Source organism: Meriones unguiculatus, chromosome 11, assembly GCF_030254825.1.
Source record: "Meriones unguiculatus strain TT.TT164.6M chromosome 11, Bangor_MerUng_6.1, whole genome shotgun sequence".
NCBI classification, from domain to species: Eukaryota; Metazoa; Chordata; class Mammalia; order Rodentia; family Muridae; genus Meriones; species Meriones unguiculatus.
Window position 1 is genome coordinate 92,649,654 of NC_083359.1, and position 18,487 is coordinate 92,668,140.

The following is an 18,487-nucleotide window of genomic DNA, read 5'->3' on the forward strand; positions in this document are numbered from 1 at the left end:
TAGTGTTTAATCATGTAGTGTTCATTCTTTTAGAACCATCCAGAATGCACCTCTATATCAGAAGTGATTTTCTTTCTCTTCCTCTAACTTCTGGAAAGATCTGGGCTTAGCTGTTGGTACAGAGTAGGAAAGGTTCATCTAGCTGTACAAGGAAAGAAGGTGACAGGAGGTCATGACTCCTTTTTTTTTTTCCCCCTTAAATTCACCTCTTTAATTTCTTTTGTGTGTCTCTTTCATTTGTAATACTTCAGGCCAAGTTCCTTCCTAACAGTGGTGATTCCACCCTGGCAATGTGTGCTCGGGATGGGCAGGTCCGAGTTGCAGAACTGTCTGCTACACAGTGTTGCAAGAACACAAAGCGTGTGGCCCAGCACAAGGGAGCGTCCCACAAGGTTAGTAGTCTTTGTTGCCGTGATGGGGAATCAAGATCCTCCACGAACCTCAGCCAGGATTTTTCCTTCTCTCTATCCGTTGTGTCCCCTTTGTTGTGTTCACCTACCTGCCTTACTTCAGTCAGCCCCTAGGTTTGTAAAGCAGGGAGCAAAAACAGCTGCCCTAAAGTTCCTGAAAAACAAGTATTGAAGAGACCCTCAGTTCATAAATGAACAACATGTGGCTCATACCTGTAATCCTGGTACTTGGGAAGCAGATAGGACTGCAGTGAGATCAAAGCTAGCTTGAGTTATAGAGCGAGACTGCCTTGAAAACCCCCAAATAAAAATAAACAAACCTCGCCCCGAGCTAGGCTCATGGTTGCTTCAGAGATCCTTGAGTTCCTTTGTCTCTTTTAAACCCCTGAAGTTCATTCTGATTTTTTTTTTTTAAAGATCATTTTAATGGTTCCAAGGGGTTGGTTTCTCTGATGTGAAAATTCCTGACTTCCTAGCTCCCAGCTAGTAGCCTACAAATAATGATGGAAGCTTTATTTAGAGCTGTGAGTATAGAATGGATGGTCACAGCCAGTGAAGCTCTCAGAGCTTTCTAGTCTCGGGTGGACATTGTTTTTCCATACTATGCAAAGGAAGGTTTAAAAAATACCTGTGTCTTTGATTTTTTTTTTTTTCTTCATTGATTAAGTCTACCTACTAGGTAACTACTTTTTAGAATTAAGATACAGGGACTGAAAAAGAAAGAAATTTCTATATTATTTGTACTCCTGAAGGTGTGGACTTTATTTTAGAATGAACTCCTTTTTGTTTTTTTTGAGATAGAGTTTCTCTAGCCCTGTCTGTCCTAGAATAAATGGACTATTAATTCACACAGTTAAGAGTGACTGAAGCTAAATTGGTTCTCTTCTTAGAATTTTATAACAAAATTTGCTAAGTTTTTTGTTGTTGTTTTTGGGGTTTTTTTTTTTGTTGTTGTTTTGTTTTGTTTTGTTTTGTTTTGTTTTGAGACATAGTCTGACTGTGTAGATCAGGATGCCCTTGAACTCACAAAGATCCTCCTGCTTCAGCTTTCCAAGTGCTGGGTACCCCTACCACTCAACAGCCCACTAAGACATTTTAATTGCTTCCCTTAAAGGTAAGTGAATGGACTAGAGTCCCTCTAATTTTTAGAAACCGCATCCTTTCCCTTTCTCTCCTTCAGTTGGCCCTAGAACCAGACTCTCCCTGTACGTTCCTGTCAGCTGGTGAAGATGCTGTTGTCTTTACCATTGACCTGCGACAAGACCGGCCAGCTTCGTAAGTTTAACCATAATACTTTTTTTTTTCTTTCTTTTAAAGATTTGTTAACTGGGCAGTGGTGGCACAAACACTTTTAATCCTAGCACTTGAGAGGCAGTGGCAGCCTGGTCTATAGAGTGAGTTCCAGGACAGCCAGTGCTACACAGAGAAACCCTGTCAAAAAAGATTTATCTTTATACTTAATTTTAACCAAAATGTCTAGAAGTGATGACTTAATTTATTTTTCAATTTTCTGTATGTGTGTGGGGGGATGATGTACACATGCGTGCAGATGTCCACAGAGACCAGTGTCATCAGATCGCCTAGAAGCTAAAGCTACAGGTAGTTAATGAACCATCCAGTATGGACGTTGGGAGCCAAATTCTGCTTCTCTGCAAGAGGAGCATGTGCTCTTAACCTGTGAACCATCTTTCTAGCTCCTAGTCATGTTTTCTTTGCAATACTCTATTCCCTGGTCTTGAAAATGTTCCACATGTCATGGTAATGTTGAACTCTTATGTTTATTAAAGTATAGTACTTTTAGGCCTATGTATGTTAAGAGATAGCATAAGTTTTTGGAGAGGTTCACTGTTTCTTAGCAGTGAAATGCTTATACTTATTTCTCTGAGAAAGCTTACTTTTTATAGGCAGGCTTTAAAAATTTGATAATCTTCTGTTCTCTATTCACTTAGATACCTACCATTCAGTTTACCAGAGGAAGTACATTATAGTCTAGCTTAGAGATATGGTCCTGTAAATTTTCAGTTAAATTACATATAGAAAAATAGAGATAAATCTTGAAAATAAGATTGATGCATACAGTAGTTTTGTTATACTATAGATCATTTGTACATGGAACTCCCTTTTTAACTGTGTAGTGTCATAGAAGAACAAAGCACCGTTTGTTTGTTTTGTAATTTTTATTTTACTATTATTGTGTATGATGTACACAGTAGGCTGTATGTGCCATGGTGTGTGTGTGTGTGTGCGCGCGCGCAGGTCAGAGGACAGCCTTGTAGAGTTGGTTCTCTTCTTCCATCTTGATGCAGTTCTTGGGACTGAACTCAAGTTACCAGGCTTGCACAACAAGTGCCTTTACCAAGCCATCTCTCTGGTTTAAGAACAAACATCTTGTGGGTCCAGGCATGTCTAGGTTAAATCTCAACCCAGTCATTACCAGTTATATAACTTTATGTAATCTGAATTTTACCATTTTTCGTTATATCACCCTTTCTTACTAGAAGTTCAGTAATACATATTTGCATGGGTATATACATATATACATACATACATACATACATACATACATACATACATACATTGTCTGTTTCCATTTTTGTTGATTTTTCAATAGTTCTATCTTAAACTCAAATAATAAAAACACATGGACAAAATAGAAATTCTCCCTGTGTATCTTTTCCCATTTTCTAGCTATTGATAACTATTGTTAGTAATTTTGAATAAGTTTCCAGTCACTTTTGAATGTAGTTGTATGTGTGCATGTGCATCTGTATGTCTATGACTTTTTCCTCCTAATGACTTTTTTCATTGATCTCTATACTTTGCTTTTTCTTTTTTCCTATTTTTTAGATAGGCTCTCACATAACCCAGGCTGGCTCATAGTTTATTCAAGAATGACTTTAATTCCTGATGATCCTGCCTCTGCCTCCTATGTGTTGGGATTAAAGATGTGTACCAGTATACCTGGGATCTGTATTCTTTTAATGGAAAGCTAGGGAGATTTTAAAATCAAAATCTCATTCTCTGGAACAGTTGTAGGCAAGTGACTTCCGACCTTGCCAAGAGAATGCTAAAATTTCTTTACAAAGAAATTTGTTTTGGTGACTGCCTTTTTCTTGTTTCCATTTCCATTTTTCCAAAATGAATAAAAGCTTAAAACAAGAGACAAAAGCTAAAATTAGGCCCCTCTTTATAGTTTCTTGGTATCTTTCCGGTAAGTTTATTAATCTGTATGATTTCATATTTGACAAATAGGCACTTAGATCTAAGAAATGTTCTGTAGGATTACTCTTAATGTGGGATAAATTATGGCTGGTTAGCTAAATTCTTGTAAGCAAGGTTTTGAGGTTTCCTGGGGTTCTCTTTGGACCCCATGCCATGAAGGTCATCAGAAGAATCATCCTGTGTTAAAATCAGTAATTTTGAAGTGCTTCTTCAGTTTTACACATAGCTATCTTCATAAATCCATTCTTTCTTAATTTGTCTCAGATAAGGGAAAAGGATGCTGTTTTCTTTAGAATTACTTGTGTTCTAGAAAGTGATAGCTTGTTTTTCAATGTGTATGTGTCGTTTTAATTTTTAAATTACATGTATTTGTGTGTACACATATACAGTACACACTTTGAAGGAGCTGTTTCTTTTCTTCTACCTGTGGGTCCTAAGGATCAAACTCCAGTGTTTTGGGGCTTGGTGGCAAATGCCTTTACCCTGAGTCATGCATGAGTCTGGCACCCATTTTTAAAAACATTATCTTTGTTTGCTTATTTACACACATGCATGCCAAGGTGAAAGTCAGAGGACACTTTGAGGGAGTCTATTCTCCTTCCTCCTCCTGGAACCTGAGGCTTGAATTCATGTTGTCAAGCATGGCAGCGAACCACTTACCACTGAGCCATTTGCCAGCTTTCCATCTTATTTTTTTTTGAGATGGTCTCACTAATTTGGAGCTCACTAATTTGGCAAGACTAACTGGCCAGCAGGCTGTTGGAGCATCCCATGTCTGCATCCCCAGCACTAGGTTTAGAGGTACACATCTTCACGTCCAGCCTTTTTTGTGGGTGGGGGCTGTGGCTCTAACTCATGTGCTTATTTTAGGATGGCAAACCCTTTACTAACTGGTTCATCTCTTCAACTCCAAAGCCAGGTTTTCAGTGACTTTTTTGGGATTGGGAGATAGACTGTGATATCCAGGGCTTTTAGCTCACTGTTTTGCCTGATTCTTCTAGCTTCCTGTATCTCCACATACTTGGTGTGATGACTAAGGCACAATACACTCTCGCACATACTTTTAGCTTACACTTAAATTCTTAAAATTTATTATTTTATGTCGATGGATATTTTGCTGCATGTATGTTTGTGTACCACATATGTGCGGGAAGCCAGAAGGGACATTGGATCGCCTAGAACTGGAGTTAGAGACAGTGGTAAGCCACCATGTTGGTGCTGGTAATCAGACTTGAGGTCCTCTGGAAGAGCAGCCAGTGCTCTTAACCACTGAGCCATCTCTCTAGCCCCAGCTTATACTTTTTATTATTTCATATATTGTTCAAAATGATGGCTTCATTATTGCATATAATATGTGACATAACTATATATATATAATTATTGCAATATAGTTATTGGATGTAATATGATTTGTTTATAATCACCCTCTAAATTCTTCTCTTAGCCCATAAATCATATTTCTTTTCCTCAGTCTTCCTCTTATTTCTCCTTTTATTAAAGACAAGTCTCTTATAATCCAGGCTGGCCATTAATCCCTTAGATAATTGAGGATGACTTCAGTTCCTGCTCTTCTTGCCTCTTTTCTGAGTGCTGGATTATAGACATGTGCCATCTACCCAGATTATGTGGTGCTAAGGACGGAAGTCATGGATATGCTTTGGCTCAGAATGAATGCTGGAATTTCAGACATGCCACCATGGCAGCTTTTTCTCTCTCTCGTTGTACTTCCCCTTTCTCTTATCCCATGCATGGAAGAAAAAATGCAGTATGTCTTTATGACTCTGGTTTAATTACTTAACATGATGATTACCAACTTATCAAACAACATGAGAAAATTACTTCATGTTTTTTCCTAGTCTTCAAAATGACATAGTGCATTTTCTTATTTTCTTACTCAGAACAAAACAAAAAAAACAAATTAAAAAAACCTACCTTTTTTGGTACATATATATATTTGCTCTTTGATTTCTTCACTTTTTATGACCATCTTGGGTCTTTAAGATTTTTGCTGTTGTTTGGTTTGGTTTTGAGACACTTTACTGTAGCCCAGGCTGGCCTAGAAGTCACTATGGCCCATGCAGAGCTCCATCTGGATCTTTAGGAGAATATAACTGTATGCTTTTTCTACTCTTTGAAGGAAACTAGTGGTGACAAAAGAGAAGGAGAAGAAAGTGGGACTGTATACAATCTATGTGAATCCTGCTAATACCCACCAGTTTGCAGTGGGTGGACGAGATCAGTTTGTAAGGTGAGTTTGTCAGTCTCTTGTATGTTTGAAAGTTTGAGATTTATGGTAGATTGTGCATTGCCAGATGCTCCCCAATGCTAAGTTAGCAAATTGTGTCCATTAACTATCATGTTGAACTTTTTACCCTTTTAGAAGTGCTTAAGCACCTTCTGAGGTATTCTGTTCCCTATTACAGCAACCTGAGGAGTTTTACAGATACTGTCATTTTCAAAATGAATGTATTTTTATGTATGAGTGTTTTGTGTGCATGTGTATAACTGGGTGCCATGTTCATGAGTAGTGCACGTTGTTTATGAGTGGTGCCTGAGGAAAGAAATATTGCTGCTTTGCCCTATTTTCTGTCCTGAGATTATTGTGTTTTAAAGAAGAGTGATAAATGTGTCCCACATAGTGGCTAAAACATAAACCATTATGTGTCTTCCACTATTTTCCTGTATAAATCAACATCATAGTAATAATCTTTTCAAATAGGTTTTAAATTTTACTGTTGTCTGTGTGTGTATGATAAAGTAGATGAGATCTATACAATAGATGTGGGTGTGTCTGCCACAGTGCACGTTAGTGCACGCAGAAGTCGGAGGACAGCCTTGTGGAGCTAGCTCTGTCCTGTGTACTTGGTTGGGAATCATACTCAGATTATGAGGCTTGCATCATGGAGCAGCAAGTGTGTTTACCCACTTAATCATCTTGACAGCTCTGCACTAGCAATTTTGAACACTGGTTGGATTTAGAAAGAATTTGCCTTAGGAACACTCTGTAACTGAGAATTTTTGCTTCTGTAGTTCTGAACCACTTTTCTTTATCTGTAATAATATCTTTGTTACTGTGAACATCTGTTTTTAACACTGGCTATTGAGACGCATCCTAAGGGAAAACAGACATCATTCTTTCAATCCCCATTGTACCAGTTGTTTTCTCTTTGACCCTTATTCCCTAGCTATCCAGCTGCTGTATTTTAACTACATTTCTTTGGGATTGTCAGTTGAAAAAGGAGGGGCAGCATAATTAGAAAAATAGTGTGTTGTTTTTTTCTTCTGCTGGTGGTTGAAATTCTTCTTTTGGAATGAAAGCACATTTTTTGTAACTATTTGAAATTACTTGTATTAGAATCGTGAGAAGTTTTCAGAAAATATATGGCTTTTTTTAAGCGCTCTGGACAATTCGTTACTCTTTCACACTTTGTTTTAGTTAGTAGTCTTTAAATATGAAGTAGTGTTTCATGTGTTTATTTTGTGTGTATGAGTCTTTTGCCTGAATGCATGTGTGTACATCATGTGTGTGCCTGATGCCCACAGAGGCTGGAAGAGGGCTGTGGACCCTTGGAAGTGGAGTTGTAGATGGGTGTGAGCCACCATGTGGATGGGAACCAGACCTGTGTCCTCTCCAAGAGCAGCTAGTGCTTTTAGCTCCTGGCCCTTCTCTCCAGTCCCGTCACTCTTTTTCTATAAGATGCTGTTGATCAAAAAGGTTGTTGTCAGAGTTTTCTGGGTTAAGTTCCAAGCATTCACTGAACTTCTGGTTGCAAATTTTTTCCCTTGGGAAAAGATTGTTTGAAAAAATCTTTGTCATGGAGAATTTAACCACAAGGATCAAGATGGCTGTTTAAATAAAGCTCGAGTGCCCTGTTCCACAGCTTATAATTTCCCAAGGTTAGAGTAGGGCTGAGAATTACTCTTAGCATTTCAGCACACAGAGGAATGAAATACTGATCTCTTCTTTTATCAGCTTCAGTGTTTTTAGTCCCTTTGTGCACCCTAATCTCTTAGCAGATGGTAGCTTACTTACCTTTCAGACATGCATGTGGATTTGAGCCACACCGATTCTACATTCTCTTGTCCTTTTTGTACCTAGATCTTCTTTGACACTACACTCACCTCGGCTGCTCTGATACTTCTTTAGTTTGCCTAAATGAATCTTGGAATCTTATTTTCTGGTACAAATTTGAAAACATTTTTACCCAATACTTCATGTAATGACACCATTGTTTTTGATACTGTCCTAGAGGAATTCCTGTAGTGTCCTTTTAAGAAAGAAGCAAGGAATACAGAGAAATAGTCTGCTCAGACTCAAGGCTTCACATAATTATTACTGATTTTTACTTTAGGGTTCTGAAAAAGCATTTAAAGGAAGGTTTAGGGAGACATACTTTTTGATCTAAAGCTAAAACAAAGAAAAACAGATATTAACAAATTCAGGCAGTGTGAGTGTCTCTCCCTACTACTACACTCTGCATAGACTGCCATAAGAGTTAGAGGAGGTTAGTGATGGAGCATCTGTCTATCGTGACTGGATCCCTAGCACTAGAAAGAAGAGTATCAGGGGTGAATCCTTTGGTCTTGAATTGGTAGTTAGTTGGTTGACTTTGTAAACTTACTGCTGTAAGATTGGGGATAGGTCTTGGTTCATAAGACTGAGTTGATAAATAGTTCCCCCATCCTTTGATTGAGAATATTACATTGGAGGAACATCAGATGAAGGTCAGATAGCTGAGAAGGGTCTAGGGTAGGGTAGCAAGTCAGTAGTTAGCTTGATAGCTTATATAGCGAGAGCTGTGGTATAGGCTTTGAGTAAGGAACTAGGGAGATGGTTTAGTTGATAAAGATACTTGGCACATGAGCATAAGGGCTTGAGTTTAGATCCTCAGCATTCCCATAAAAATAGCTGGGCATTTTGGGACATACCTGTAATCCCAGCACTGGAGGGGTAGACAGGCAGATCCCTGGGGCTTGCTGTCTGAATTAGCGAGCTCCCGTTCAGAAAATAGTGGAAAATTTTATGTTCGTCTTATTAAATGCCTCTATTTTGTATAGAGGCTAGTAAGCTGTGCTAACCTTTATATTCCTTTTCGTTTTTTCGAGACAGTCTTTCTCTGTGTAGCCTTGGCTCTCCTGGACTCACTTTGTAGATCAGGCTGGCCTCACAGAGATCCACCTACCTCTGCCTCCCAAGTGCTGAGATTAAAGGTGTGTGCCACCACTCCTGGCTATAATTTTGGGTTTTTTTTGTTGTCTGTTTTTAAAGATTTATTTATTATGTATGCAGTGTTCTGCCTGCATGTACACCTGCATTGTCAGAAGAGGGCATCAGATCTTATTGCAATTGGTTGTGAGCCACCATGTAGTTGCTGGGAATTCAACTTGGGACCTTTGTAAAAGCAGCCAGTGCTCTTAAACCCTGAGCCATCTCTCCGGCCCTTCTTTTGTTTTTCTGGTTTTTTGTTTGTTTGTTTGTTTTTTGTTTTTGTTTTTTTAATAAAGTTTTACAATAAGTGGTTAAAAGTAAAATGCCACTTTTCCAGAGGATCACAGTTCAGTTCTCAGCACCCATGTTTGGTGGACACAACTGTCTGTAATTCCAGCTCTAGGGTTCCAGTGCCCTCACCTCTGTAGGCCCCTGCATTCATATGCTCATACGCTAATACAGGCATACACACCTACAGATAATTAAAGATAAATCTTTTTTAAAAAATAACGTTTTACTGGATCACAGCCATGACTCTTCATTTACATATTGCACATCAGAATGTCAGTGCTTCAGTGGCAGAATTCAACTTTGATACTTGGCAGTCTGCCAGGCTTTTCTCTCCTTCTGCTTAAGAGTTTGCCAGCCTGTGCTCAGACATCCTAACTATGATTGGAAGAAAAGAAAATAAAGATACAAGTATCCCTTAAAAAACAAAGAACAATGAATACTGGGTACCGAGAAACACAAAATTGTCCATATACCACAGATCACCCCCATGGAGCTTGAATATTTAGTACTTTTCACTAATTTGCTGACTTACTAAACTTGATGTGTTTTTCGTTTTTGTTTTGAGACAGGGTCTCACTGTAGCTCTGGCTGGAGAGATCTTCCTGCCTTTGCCTCCTGAGTACTGACATTAAAGGCATGTGTTCTCATGCCTGGCTATTTTCTGAATTTTTTAAAAGGGTTAATGACATTTGAGCTCTGTTGATTTGCGTTTTTTAAAAGAGCTGTTGATTTAAACCTAATTGGATGTATTTCCTTCCCTGGTTAGCTTTGAACCTCTGCATAGTACTGAACCTGAAAGGTACTGATACTGTTTTGGAGATTTGGGAGGTTTTTTTGGTTTTTCTTTCCTTTTTTTTTTTTTTCCTTAGATAAACCTGTGACAGTCTATAAATTAGGCACATCGAGTAGCAGCAATGACCAATAGTAAAATAAAATGTTATAGAAATACTGTGGGGTATGTGGACCATGCCACCAGGAGAACTGGCATGAAACTGGTGAGGTGGAGCGGTTCCAAACCCTAGAAATGTCAAAATTGAAATTAGCCTTGTTCTGAGCCTGTATGCCCTGGCCCTCCTTACCTGGTGACCCCAACTTTCCAGGTAGTCACATAGCTGGTATCTGGATGCAAATAGAGCATCACTAGCATGCTGGCCACAACCAGTTGAATGCATTTACCCCAAACCCCCTCCCCCATTCCCCAAGGTTCATACAGTACCTGTTTACCGTGGAAAAAATGGACATAAACTTCTTCACTAATAAACTGGCACAAGCTGATTCACCGAAGATCATCTAAGAGTGTATGGACACTGAGGGATGGAGCAGAGCATGGAACCACAACATACGATAATGAAAATTATTTAAAACTAATAAATTGTTGTTTGTTGTTTTGTTTTCTGGACTTTTCCATTCAACATTTTGACTGTAGTTGACTACAGGTAACTTTGGTAAATTGGTTTGTTGATAGTTTCTGTGGCCTATGAGAGTTAAATAGAAGTTGAAGGAAGAAGGGATGGAGAGATGGCCCAGCAGTTATGAACACTTGGCTATTCTTCTAGAAGACCTGGGTTCAGTTTCTTGCACCCACATGATAGCTCACAACCATCTATAACTCCAGTTTCAGAGTAACTGGGCACCCTTTTCTGAGCTCTGCAGCACTGCACTTACACATGTGACCCATATATGTACATGCACGCAAAACACTCATGCACAAAAATAAAGATAAATCTTACAGACCTGTTGCCTTATAGAAGGCATGGCCTCTGCCCATGAGTGAGAAATGCTTTGGCAAAAGTAACATACATATAAAAAGTATATTAGTTGCTTCTGTGAAAATAAACCATAGATAGTTCAGCCATAAAGTGCTCACCTCACAGACATGGCGCCTGAGATTGATCCCTAGAACACACTTAAAAAAAAAAAGGGGGTGTGATACTTTCTGTCTGCTGGCGAAACAAACAGGAAGATCCCTGTCTCTACTAGCCAGTCTAGTCTAATTGGTAGCTCCGGGGCAGTGAGAAACCCTGTTGGCAAGGGATGTGGATGGTGTTCCAAAAGATGACACCTAAGGTTATCCTCTGGTGTTCACATATATGAAACATACCCCCTTACTAAAGTAGTAAGTGATAGAAAACTTGAGAAATAAGCAACTCAATTGGGGACATAATAGAGGATTACTTTAATATGGAAAATACCTGGATAAGGTAGAGTTTGAAAATGGAATGGAGAGGGGAACACCTTTGCGAAAAAGAAACCAAAAGCTTTGATTAGGAAAGAGGCTTTGTCTTATAACTCTCTAAGGAATCACTTTGTAAGTTTTGACACTTTGATTGCTTTCATAGGATTTATGACCAGAGGAAAATTGATGAGAATGAGAACAATGGAGTACTGAAAAAATTCTGTCCTCATCACTTGGTAAGATTCACGAAGGGCTGTTGGCTCCTGGCTTCCTTGACTCCATTCTCAGCTGCCTTCAAATTCATTGGCATAGTATGAAGAGTTTGAAGTCAGACAGATTTTAATCTTGGCTTTCTCACTTAAAAGTTTTATGATTTTAGGCAGCCAGTTGACCTTTATTAGTGTTAAGTGTTCTCAACAACAAAATGGAGATTTGCACCAATGGTGTGGCCTAATGCAGCTGCAGTGTCTAATCTGCACAGAAGAGAACCAAAACAGGGCCTCTCTAAGACTCTACTCATTGAGCTGGATATGTCTCCTCAGTTAAATACTTCACTCTCACTCACTCATCCCTCCCCCTATCTTTTTATTTATCTCTGTCTGTCTCTGGGAAAAGATACAGGGGAGTTTCTAGAAAAACCTGTTCCTGAAAGTGGTTTAACAAATGGGGTGAGGGTGGGGGCATCCGTCAGTATCTGCTCCTTATTGCAGGTGAACAGTGAGTCCAAAGCAAACATCACCTGTCTTGTGTACAGCCACGACGGCACAGGTACGTGAGCAAGGCCCAGCTCCTAGGCTGGCATGCCTCCTCTGTCTAGGAACTGCTGAGCCAATGAGGCATGTGCCCTCGAGGACTCACCATTGTACCAGCTCCAAGTGGAACAGCTGGGAATAGTTGCTGATGGTGAGCATGTAGTGGGAGGATGCAGCAGTTGACCCTTGGAAACGCTGCAGATGATGCTTCATGGGCTTGTCCTGAAGCCTAGGCTACTAGCCTAAGCAAGCTCTTACACCTTTGATTGACTAGTAAGCTGAAGAGTGTGATCTCTGTGTGTTCTGCTATCCCTGGGCTGACAGTGTGTTCATTGTAGACCCTGTATAACCTTATTTGCTACACTTCCAAACTAAGTAAGATGGATGCTATATCTGGGTGCTAAGAGGATGCACTGCAATCGAGAAGCCCCATCCTAGACAATCTCCCAACCCCCACATCTCCTGGTTCCTGCATTTTTCAGCCTTTGCCTTCACTGCTGTGTTCTTGTTCTTGGCAGAGCTCCTGGCCAGTTACAATGATGAAGACATTTACCTTTTCAACTCTTCTCACAGTGATGGGGCCCAGTATATTAAGAGATATAAAGGTCACAGAAATAATGCTACAGGTCAGTCTGCATTTCTGTGTTTCTGAGACCCAGGTCACATGACAGCCCACATTATCTTGTTCCCATTGTGTAAGTGGGAACGAAGTAAGGACTAAGCTGTCTGTGTCAGCTTGGGCAGTGAAGGGCTGTCCATAGTTGAGCTGGAGTTTTGGTTTTTGTGTGTGTGTGTGGTTTTTTGTTTTTTGTTTTTTTTTTTAGAGTGATTGGGGAGGACTCAGTAGCGTCTTCACTGCAGTGATGTTGCCTCCTGTGGTTTAAATGTGAAGCTAGACTTCTTTATGTTCTGTGATTTTCAGGTACCGTAGAGTAGGTGCAGAGGTCCTTTTAGAGTCAGGGAAAGCTGTAGTACTGAACTACATATAATGTGGGTAAGATTATGTCTTTAGAGGGAGAGAAGGGAATGATTCTTTTAAATAAAGCAAAGTAGGAAGAATAGTAGTTGTATAGCGCCTAAATTTCCAGTGAAGTTTGCCTTTTTAGTTCTGTGTTGTAGCTCCCATACATTGGTGCTCATTGGACTCACCTCAGTCTTTTAATAAAAGAGCACTGGTGCTGCCCCTCCCCCTACTGTATTTAATTGGTGCTGGGTGCAGCTGGAGCATTGGGATTTTTTAAAGTATCCTAACTGGTTCTAATAGAAAGAAGGTAGAGGATTACTACACTTTGTTGGCACCACTCTCAGCTGTGTGTTATCATTGGATTTAGAGACAGTAATAACCTTTACTACTGCTTTTGAACTGGTAAGAAGGAAAGAGGGGCAGGGCTCTGTATTTTGTATTTCATTCCATGGGCAAGCAAAAGAAAAAGTGTGGTTGGTATGTGGCATTTTCTTTAGTAGTTGGACTCCTGTTGTGAGCATAATGAGATACTTCTCATTATGCTTCTCACCATGCCATGGGTGCTGATGCCACATACCTTCAGTCTCAGATCAGCTGATGACCTAAGAAACACTGCCTGGGTACCAATCAAATACATACCAAGAATAATCCTAGGGCCCAAGGTGTGCAGATTGGAAATGAATCAGGTTGGGACAGATGGGCGTTAGCTTGAGGCCTCTGCCTGTTAGAATGTAGCTGAAGCAGACTGTTGCCCAGGCGTGCACCTGGTAGAGCTCTTTGGGAAAGTGTAAATAGTCTTTGGAACTGGTGTGAATCCTGTAATTATCATCTACCACACGCAGTCTCTTGACTTGTTTCGTGGAAATGAAAAGAATTATTTGGCATTTGGATGACTCAGAGTTTGTGAATTACTAAATTCTCAGTGAGGTAAATAAATACAGGCCCAGTGCCAACCCTTATGTGGTTTCTTCCCTCATTTATCATTTCAGTAAAAGGCGTCAATTTCTATGGCCCCAAGAGTGAGTTTGTGGTGAGCGGTAGTGACTGCGGGCACATCTTCCTCTGGGAGAAGTCATCCTGCCAGATCATTCAGTTCATGGAGGGGGACAAGGGAGGTGTGGTGAGTATGGAGTGCTGGACTGGCTGGCCCCTAGTTCTCAGTCTTGGCTGATTCCTGGTTAGTCAGATAAAAGCTAGATGCAAATTTATTTCTCTTTATCTATTTTAGGAGAAACATTTTTTAACATTTTGGGAAACAAGTATAGTTTGTAATTGTAAGACACACCTTGAGACATACCAGAGAGCAGTTTCAGAGTTGAACATGCTTTTTGGTGTCAGGATCCCATTCCTTCTTGCAGTTTTCGTGGTATGCTAGTGAGGATATTTCATAATTTAGTATTTATTTAATGTACTATTTAGGAGGAGACCCATGGGGATAAAGTGCCATGCCTGTTGTTAAACGAATACAGATACACATAATATGCTTGTATGTATATAGAAAGAAGAGCAAAGATAATAAGATCCCTGTTTTTCTTGGAAAGAACGGCTGAGCGGCCTGCTAGATAGTACGTCAGAGCATGTCTGCCTGTCCTTTGAGTTTTACGTTTTTGCAAGCATCCTCTGTATTAATGGGTCAGGGAAACTGTTAAAATCAAATTAAGGAGTGGAGAACGGTCAGCTCTTGTGTATCTACTGTACTGTATTTTTTCCTTCCTTTTTTGAGACCAAGCATTAGGAAAGAGTTAATTAAATAGCCTTCTATTTAAACAAGGTTTTTGAACCACTGATGAAAGGGAAGAGGCAATCTGAAATACTACACTTTACTGATTACCTCAGTGGTTTGGTTATCTGGGTCCTGTAAGAAATGACTAGAACTGCTTAGGCTCTCATCCTTTTCATTCTTCTAAGCTGTGGGGTACTTCAGAGTCCAGCTATGACTTGATGAGGCATAATACCAGAGAGCAGTTTTAGAGTTGAAAATGCTTCCTTGGCAGTCAAGAGCCCATTCCTTCTTTCAGTTCTCTTGATACGCTAGTGAGGATATTTCATATTTTTTTCTGATCTCCTCTAAATTTTCTGAGTCTAGAACATACATAGATTAAGTCTTCTATAGCCTGAATGTAAGAAGAGAGGAATCTATAAGTTCAAGGTGTGTCTTACTCTTCTCTACTTCTTTCTCCTTTCCTTCAGAGGTCCCTCCTCTGTCGTGTCTAGTTAACAAGTTCAGAACATTGGAGTCTTAATGAATGTTTTGCAGTAAGCACATATTAAGAGGGACAAGTGAATTGTTTCATGATCATAAATGATCGTCTTGCATTTTGTTCCAGAAAGATACAGGGATGAGTGCCCTCTCCAAGTCAGCACTTGTCTGTTCTGCAAAAGCATTCTGCTGACCAGTTTGCTTTCAGCTTAGCCAGTACCAGAGTTCATTGATTAACCCAGTGCTCAAGGGGAAGAGCATCTAGTTGGGATGTGTGGACCCCAGGCCAGAGCTTTCATGATTCTAAGAGATGTAGTGACTATCTCTAGAGAAAGTTTCTTTGCTTGTTCTTGCCTTTGTGTGAGCGGAATGATCCATGTGCTTCTTAACTGGTTCCCTCTGAGATAGTTTTGTTTTTGTTACAACCTTCCAACAGTGGAGGTCATCAGGCTCCAGTCTAGGCATAGATGATGAAGTATTTTGTATCATAAAGTAGAACATTCGCATCAGAGGGATCTTAAATGTTATTGCCCGCCTTGCCCAGTTCTCCTAATTGTTTTGGGATCCTTTCTTTGTTCCCATTCAACTTCACAGGGACAGGAGTGGGAGATGATGTCAGAGAACAACTCCTTACTCTCCCAAGAGTGCTTTGATGCTCAGTTCCATCCCTCTCCTTCTTCCCCCAGTCTGGCAAGGCCAGACTTCTTTTCTCTGCTCAAGCATTATTGACAGAGTAAGTTCTGGCATTGAGACAGGTCTGCTGAAGTGACCAGGCCTCCTGGCCCAAAGGTTCTCTTTTGGCTCCCCTGCAGCTTCCAACTCAGGTATTGTATGTAATTTATTCTCTTGTCCTCTTGCCATTGACTTTGTCCTTAGGCTTAGGTCCCAAGAAATTGTTGCCTTTATGCTTTTTTATTTGACCCACTTGTTTGATATTTCTATAGCTCAAGAATACAGGTCGTTAGCAAGATTTCATTAGGAAATGGATGGCTGAATGAGGTCAGCTTTGCGTGTGTAAGTCAAGTATCTGTTGAGAACGTTTATTATTGGAGTTTGTTCTCTAGTGTTCTCAGGCTTCCAAGTGCGTAGCCTAAAAGAAACTCAATGAGTTCACATGTGAAATAGGAGCAGAAGAAAACTGAGCTTTCTGGTTTACTCTTAGGCTCAGACTTAGATTTGCTCTTCTCTAGGCTGTTTTATTTGTACTCAAAGAAAGTGAAGTCGTCTTTATTCTCTGTGGCTGCCTTACCATTTCCTTAGCTTCTGTCTGAGTGTGCAGGTACCAGCAGTGAAGGTTGGTCCAGAGAAAACTAGAAGAGGCTTTTTGCCAGGGTATATTTTCTTGGACTATAGAGCAGCTGCAAGGCGGGGTGCGTTTCCTATCTGTTCCTCGTCTGACTAAAAGCCTAAAAATGCTCTAGCAGCTAGATCTGGGACTGGCTCTTCCGGTGGGGATGGGAACTGCTCTGTTCTGCCCTGTCCTGCCCTGCCTTGCCCTTCCCTGTTAAGGAAGCTTATATTTTCAAGTCAGACAGCAGAGGGCATGGGTGCTTTCAGACAAAAGGAAACTGTCTGAAACCAGATGTCTGCCATCTACTGTTTTTTTTTTCTACTGTTAGTGAATGAGGTAGCTGAAGTTGATTGAGTGGAGAATCTGCAGTTACAATGTACCTTCCTATGGCTGAGTTTACTATGCCCTTAGGGCAGGTTATCAGGATGTTGCCCTTTATGATACAGAGTTCTTAAACAAATACAAACCTCCCTTACTGCCCCCTCCCCCTTGGTTCATCCTATTCTCTCCAGCCTCTGACATCCTCCAGATCACAAACAGTGCCAAGTGTGTATAATTGTTTTCCACATCTTTTCTGGAAGTGCAGTGGCAGCTACTGCTTTCCTAAGTTTTGTGGTTTTTTTTTGTTTTTTGAATTGGCACTTGATGAAAGCCACTGGAAGGATTTTTTTTTTTTTCCTTTTTTTCCTTTTCCAAGCCTTGGCCAAGTTGGAGCTTTAGATTCTAGAGTGAATGGAGTCATTTTCTGTACCTCATTAGCTTATGAAGCCAGCAATAGGTATGGCTATAACCTGGGGCTATGTCTAGGGATACAGCCTCCCCATCTATATATTGAAAATGTTAAGACAAGCTGATTTTGCATCCAGTTTGTATCTTCTCTACTGCCAGGGCTATTTGGTGTAGGCTCAGGTAGGTGGACCTGCTTCAGCCCAGGGCAAGGGCAACTATTTGGCTCAAGGCAGCCCTGGATTTTAAATTCTACTCCCTTATACTCCTGAGCCCATGCTTTCATTCCTCTCAAACCAGGTAAACTGTCTTGAGCCCCATCCTCACCTACCTGTTTTGGCAACCAGTGGCCTAGACCATGATGTGAAGATCTGGGCACCGACAGCTGAAGCTTCCACTGAGCTGACAGGGTTAAAGGAAGTAAGTGGCTAGCTGAAGATATTCATTTGTTTCTACTTATGCATGTAACTGTTATCATTCCTCATTGTCATAAGGAAGGAGTAACTTGTTGCTTAGTCCTTTAAAGACATTGCTCTAAGCACTCTTCTCTACCTTACTCCCTGCCTCTGTGGGGACAGTCCTGAGCTAGAGGTCAGCTCTGAAGTGCTTCTAGTTAGTAGGTAGGAAGCATCTTCAGGAAAAACTTTTGTATTACATCATCCAACCTTCTCAGTGGCTGACTTTGGGCATCCTGTGCTAATCTAATCTAGCTCTACATTAGCTTAATGGTATCAGAAAGGATGATTTACTGGGGTGGAAGACACAGTCTTCTCATGCTGTGTATGTATGTGTGTGGGGCAGGGGGTTCTGTGTGTGTCCCAAGTACTGGGGATTATACACATGCCTTATCACTGATCTTCATTCTAGACATTCTAGCCCTTGTTTTTCAGAGACAGATTTTCAGTGAGTAGCTCAGGCCTGCCTTGAGTTTGTAATCCCGTAATCCGCTTTCAGGTGCTGGGCTACAGTCATGCAAACAGGAATACCAACCTTACTGACCAAGCCCAGAGATTCATTACTACCCCTTCTCCCGACCCTTTTGGGTTTTAGGTGATTAAGAAGAACAAGCGAGAACGGGATGAAGATAGCTTGCATCACACTGACCTGTTTGATAGTCACATGCTTTGGTTCCTTATGCACCACCTGAGACAGAGACGCCATCATAGGGTAAGCTTCCATTGGAAATGAACTCCCAAGGACTGTGCTCCTTTAAAGAAGGCTAAAAAATTTCACGGCACACTTTCTT

The 18,487-nt window shown here is 40.5% G+C and overlaps 1 protein-coding gene across 2 annotated transcripts in view; it reads left to right on the forward strand.

Moving 5' to 3' along the window:
- Dcaf8 (DDB1 and CUL4 associated factor 8) overlaps positions 1-18,487 on the forward strand; it is a 43,441-nt gene that overhangs the window by 22,436 nt on the left and 2,518 nt on the right. For both annotated transcript variants that reach the window (XM_021650595.2, XM_021650594.2), the window contains exons 5-13: positions 252-392; positions 1,591-1,685; positions 5,770-5,880; positions 11,472-11,544; positions 12,019-12,076; positions 12,579-12,686; positions 14,014-14,144; positions 17,542-17,661; positions 18,292-18,408. In XM_021650595.2, coding sequence (XP_021506270.1) covers positions 252-392; positions 1,591-1,685; positions 5,770-5,880; positions 11,472-11,544; positions 12,019-12,076; positions 12,579-12,686; positions 14,014-14,144; positions 17,542-17,661; positions 18,292-18,408 — 954 coding nt within the window. The remainder of the gene's footprint in view (positions 1-251; positions 393-1,590; positions 1,686-5,769; positions 5,881-11,471; positions 11,545-12,018; positions 12,077-12,578; positions 12,687-14,013; positions 14,145-17,541; positions 17,662-18,291; positions 18,409-18,487) is intronic.